This window comes from Poecile atricapillus, chromosome Z, assembly GCF_030490865.1.
Source record: "Poecile atricapillus isolate bPoeAtr1 chromosome Z, bPoeAtr1.hap1, whole genome shotgun sequence".
Taxonomy (NCBI): domain Eukaryota; kingdom Metazoa; phylum Chordata; class Aves; order Passeriformes; family Paridae; genus Poecile; species Poecile atricapillus.
Window position 1 is genome coordinate 33,135,214 of NC_081289.1, and position 6,031 is coordinate 33,141,244.

At 35.3% G+C, this 6,031-nt stretch overlaps 1 protein-coding gene across 1 annotated transcript; it reads left to right on the plus strand.

Moving 5' to 3' along the window:
• The first annotated feature begins 352 nt into the window (after positions 1–352).
• On the plus strand, positions 353–5,760 carry LOC131573358 (keratocan). Its single transcript, XM_058827251.1, has 2 exons — positions 353–1,238; positions 5,588–5,760. The coding sequence occupies exons 1-2, from the start codon at positions 353–355 to the stop codon at positions 5,758–5,760; spliced, it is 1,059 nt and encodes a 352-aa protein (XP_058683234.1).
• Positions 5,761–6,031: the final 271 nt, after the last annotated feature.

Consider the following 6,031-nt stretch of genomic DNA (forward strand, 5'->3'; position numbering starts at 1 on the left):
AAAACTTACACAAATTTAAAAAATATGTTGATTTATTGTCTAAAAATGATGCATATTTTCATATTCTTTGAAATGATACTTGCATGAACATCAGTTAAACTGGTAGCCAATGTGGCATCTAAGAACCAGGGGAATGTTTATCAACATATAGCAGAGAATTGTTTGTACCTCTTATATTGCTTCTCAGTTTTTCATTAACAGGCCATGGATAATACCCTAGAGGACAGAATTTGGCTGTTTATAAAGGAAATATTATTTTATAGGCAAAACTGTTTTGTTAAGCTAGTATGCTGCTAGGGAGCATTATTGAGAAACAGCTAATTGTTTTTTTTCCCCTTCCAAGGCAAACACCATGATTCTAAAAGTCTATACAAGCCTTTTGCTCTTATTCTTGGTCAATTCCGTGTGGACTCGAACTGTGAGACAAGTTTATGATGATCTGGATCCTGACCATTGGTCTCACTATACTTCTGAGTGTCCACAGGAGTGCTTTTGTCCTCCTAGTTTCCCCAATGCATTATACTGTGATAACAAAGGACTTAAAGAAATACCTCCAATTCCAGCAAGAATTTGGTACCTCTATCTTCAAAACAATCAAATTGAAACAATTTCAGAGAAGCCTTTTGTGAATGCCACTCATCTGAGATGGATAAATCTGAACAAAAATAAGATCACCAACAGTGGAATTGAGAGTGGTGTGCTGAGCAAGCTGAAAAGACTGCTTTATTTATTCCTTGAAGAGAACGAATTGGAAGAGGTGCCTGCCCCATTACCAGTGGGTCTGGAACAACTAAGACTAGCTAGAAACAAAATCTCCAGAATCCCAGAAGGAGTCTTTAGCCACTTGGAAAACCTTACTATGTTAGACCTGCACCAGAACAGTTTGTTGGACAGCGCTCTTCAAAGTGACACCTTCCAAGGACTCAACAACCTTATGCAACTCAACATAGCAAAAAATTCACTCAAGAAAATGCCTTTAAGCATTCCAGCTAATACACTCCAGCTCTTTTTGGACAACAACTCCATCGAAGTTATACCAGAAAACTACTTCAGTGCAATACCCAAAGTGACTTTCCTTAGGCTGAACTACAATAAATTATCTGATGATGGTATCCCTCCAAATGGGTTTAACGTTTCATCTATTCTAGACCTACAGCTGTCTCATAATCAGCTCACTAAAGTTCCACCAATCAATGCTCACCTTGAGCACCTTCATCTTGATCACAACAAAATCAAAAGTAAGTGTGTATTGCCAGTGTGGCACCCTTCAAAACCATATCTAATTTAAATGTCTACTTAACCATAAAAATTCTCTTTGAGATAAAGTGATTAAAATCATAGAATCATTGAATTTGGAAAGGAATGGACCGCTAGAGGTCATTTATTCCAACCTTCCTGCAAAAATGCAGAGCCCTATCCAGCCTGACCTTGAAATTTGCCAGGGATGGAGTATCTACCACCCCTCTGAGCAAAATGTTTTTGTGTTTTACTGATTTTACAGCATATTTGTTCTACTAAGATTTATATCCTCAAAAGTTTTCCATTTTGTAAAAGTAAGCTGAGGTTTTGTACCCAAAACAATAGAAGCTGGTTGGCTTCCAGGACTGTTTCCAAATTCATCCAGGTACAGAGGGGGTGTGGTGGTTAGAGATATAACAAACTCTGTATAATGAAAATATCTACTCAGTAAGTTCTTCTTTTCATGACAAAAGCCAAAATAAATATGATGACCTTTTATTCACCACTGCATAGAAGGAAGCCAAGTTACTATATTTATCTTCCCATCCAGTGATTTAATTGAATACATGGTCCCTTGCCACTTTTTTGTGCCACTGTAGTTCAAAAATATACTAAAAAAATGGTTTGGCTTTTGCACAAAAAAGAGCCCTATGAAAGGAAATTACTTATTTATAGTTTACATTTATTCACAGTATTTGGAAAAATGAAAGTGTGAAATCATGTAAATAAAAAAAAATTTGCATAACTGTCACATATTTAAGTGGCCTGCAAGAATTCTAACTGTTAATTAGAGTTAAAGCTTATGACAGATGTTGTTCCTGAACATATTTAATTGCCTCCTGGTTATTAAGGGATTTATTTTAATTGCTTAAGTGCAAGGTCTGAGGTGCAGACTTTATTCTGTCACTTCAAGTGGACACAAAATTGAAATCAGTGGAATGTAGCCCTTCCAGTTTAAGAACAGTTTTATGTCTAGGTAGTATTTAAAGAGCTGTTCAGTCTTCTTCCTTCTCTGAATAAGTTTGACAAAGCTTAAGACCATGAAAATTAACTTTTATAGTATGTGCAAAATCAAGTCTCGTGTTCCAGCAACGCATGATCTGTGAAACTGAGTCATGATAGTTTTCCACAAGTCTTCTATTCCTTAATGTCTTTACCACTTTTTAAAAATCATTGTCAACTTAAGCACAAAACTGACTTTAGATAAAAGAAAAAAAAAGGAATTCTTAGTAACTGAATATAAAATAGTTGCAACCTGATACTTTAAATGAAAATTGTATTTTACCACAGAGCATAATTGTTCAAGAAGTAAGGGATAATGGCATAGTCTTCATAAAACATTGCTCTAATAGATAATGTCTTAAAGGGCCTTTAGGATTGCAAACAAGGAATGTAATTCCATTAGGCCAAAGTAATAAGAGCTGACATTAATTCTGAAGATTGTTTTTGTCTTCTTAAACACAGATCAGTCATTATTTTAAGATAATCAATGTGAAAGGTTTGAAAGAAAAATATCTATAAAGTCCTGATCTGGTTCCTTCACAAAAGAGTCCTGCTGAAGGTTTACTTTTATGTGTGCAGTACAAGTCCTTTTTACAATTTTAATTCTCAGGTATTCCTTCACAACTGCAAATCACTGCTTAATTTCCTATTGGTGAATCATAGTTACACTGTTGTTATTGCAAGAGTTCAGACATCAGCATTTCTATGTAAATACCACTTGTCTATGTTTTCTTGTACGTTATTTTGTAATATCAATTCTTCATATAAATGCACGACCTTATTTCTCCAGAGACCATTTATGAAGACATAAGGCCTTCTTCTGAAGCCCAGGAAAGCCAATGATAGCCTCATCATTTGTCTCAGTGGAATGAGAATTTCACCTACAATCCCTTCACTAAGGATATCAATACACAGAGGAAAAAACTATTCTAATTTTGGAAGTAAAATCAACTTAAAATCAAAATACGTTTGTTCCATGGCACTTTAAAACACACATGCCTAGATATTTACCATGGAGATATGCTTGTGGGGCTCTGGGGGGTTGTTAAATAGTGGAGAAGAGAATGTTAAAGTAAACAAAGAGAAGGTATGAAATGATGATGTAAGAATGAGGGCAAGGGTAAGCAGGTGGGACAATTACAGTGCTACCAAAGGACAAATGAAAGGGAGCAAAGAGCAAGTTCCCCTGGAAGAATACCAGTAGGCTGAGGTAGATACTGTGAGTTTCATGTTTAAATATTAAAGGACATAAAAATTCTGTTGGCAAGTGGTGGAATTCATCTTCTTTGAATAAACTGTCCTATATTTTTTTATCTGATTTGTGGTATCTGTACAGACCTCCTGCTCAATGGAAAGGGATACACAACCGCATAGGGAAATTCATCCCATCCTGAGGACCTGTCAGTCCCCTTTTGGAAGTACTCATATCTCTCTAGAGTTTATAAAGAGAGTCTAAATGGGTTACTTAGGTTGACACTTAACTTCTGTGTGGATCAGTTTAGGCAAGGTGAATTGTATCTCTGAAAGGTAAGACCTGTTCCTCCTACTTACCTGAATTTTGTTTTTCAGTGATAAATCCATGAAGAGAATTGAAAGAGAGAAAAAAAGAGAGATGCTGTTACTCCCCTGATAGTTTGGGTTGGATTTACTGTTTATAGGAAGAGAACAGTAGAACCCAAACCAATACCACACATCATTAGGAAATAACTTCTTCCTAGATGGCCTAGGTGGTTAGATAACTGCTGCCTCACTTCAAGGCTGCAGTAATTGACCCAGTAAAAATGACTGCAGTGAGAAAGTTTCTAGGTCAGAGAAGACAGAGATTTAGGATACACTTGAAGCCATCTTGTCTCTATGAAGAGTAGTGCTGACCAAACAAAGCAGATATTGTCTACTAGATAGTGTTGATTCACCTAAAACATTTAATAGCTGCTTTTGTAATGAAAATTCTTAAACTTTCTGTGCTCTAAATTCACACATAAAAAAAAAGTTGTTGTAGCTTGTACCTTCCAAGAATACCAAAAGCTCTGCCAACATTAATCAAATTTCACAAGATAAACATATTTTAACATCACAGATATATATTAAAAAAAAAAGCTTCAGTCCTTGGCCAACTGGATGTATTTATCTAGTTTCCATGACAAAGATAAAGTCCACTTCCAAGATGTTGCAAACATCTGGGCAGTTTTTCAAAATAGAGTGGAGGAAAAAGAAAAAAAATGTTATGGGGAAAAAAAAAAGTAAGTTGTGTGGTTATTTTTACTTCATAACTTTTCTCTGATTTTGGGGATTGTACTCAGATTTGTGCATGGTATCATTACTAAATATAAAGGGAAAATTTTTTTCCTATCTCTTTTTAATAAAAAAAGCTTGCTCAAAAAAAAAAATCTGTTGCATACATGTTTTCCATTCCCTTTTTTTCAGTTAGTCTGGGGCCAAGATCCTCAAGCAGTCAGATGAATCAAAAAATATCATAATTTGGTCAAAGGAATTGACAGCTTTGGTAAACAAACCCCACTTCAGTGTTTTCTAGAGGCTGTTTTGAGGCTGAAATAAGGCAGCAGTTGCCTGACTATTTAACAGCTGAAGACAAACTGTAAAAACCATTTTAGCCAAGTGACAGCGCAGAGGTACCTAGAGGGGACCAAAAGCCCAAGGTATTCAACACTTACAAATACGGGTAATGATTGTATTCCTAGTTCCAAATTTGATCTGTACAGAAAAAAATTATGTGTGATGTACATAGAATTTTGAGGATTTGTTAGCTTTCAGATTAGAAAGAAAAATATCCCACTGCACAAGTTATATTCTTGCAATTAAAACCAACTTCACTTAATAATGTGAGAGAACAGAAAAATACAGATGTTAAAACTTAAAACCACTATACAAAAAGTTCCTCTGATTCAACACTGTCATTGTTTTGAGTTCAAGATCTTCATAGGGAATATTATCAGCCCGAAATTAGTGTGCTGTCACTGAAATAAGATGTTGAAAACCCCTCAGAAGTATTCTCGCCTTGCTCAGAGTGTGAAGAGCTATTTCTCAATGCTTACCATGTAATTGTCTAACTTAGTATCCTCTTTGTCCAAGGATAAGTTATTCATATAATGATTTTTTTCCATAATTGCAGCACAGTAAATATGTGATTCACTGATCCAGATCATATTATATGAATTTATATTATATATTGCTTGCTTTCAATCAACAAAGTATTTAAACAGCAACAAAAGCAACAGTCTCCCATGCTAACCTGAGTGGAAGGTTACTTTATTTGTGTCCTGAGTGAATTTTATCTCCATGAACTTTTCCCATGGAAATAACCTAACATGTTAATCTACATTTTCAGGTGTCAATGGTACTCAGATATGCCCAGTTTCCATTGCCCTAGAAGAAGATTATGGTTATTATGGCAACATCCCTCGCCTCCGATACCTTCGTCTGGATGGAAATGAAATTCAACCTCCAATCCCATTGGACATCATGATTTGTTTCCGACTACTTCAAGCTGTTGTCATATAAAGATATTGCAGTGTCACTCTTGTACTGTGAGAATACTAAGATACAAGTTTTGCTGGAATGAAACTTGTTCTAACTCATAAGTCAAGAAGTAACAGCTTAATTTGACTTTAATTTTTTTTCTTTGCTTGTATCTTTTCTACAACTGAAAAGGTTGTTCTTTCAGAAGGGATTCTGTATGGACTTGAAACATGTGCTTAACACCTTATCCTATAAATTCATGATGTGAAAGTACTGAAAATCATCGGTGTACGACCTCAAATATTCCAAAGAA

Excerpts from the sequence above, each read along its gene's own strand:
- LOC131573358 (XM_058827251.1), top strand. The coding sequence starts at position 353 with ATGATTCTAAAAGTCTATACAAGCCTTTTGCTCTTATTCTTGGTCAAT. Across the intron at positions 1,239-5,587 it reads TGATCACAACAAAATCAAAA|GTGTCAATGGTACTCAGATA; the intron begins GTAAGTGTGTAT and ends CTACATTTTCAG.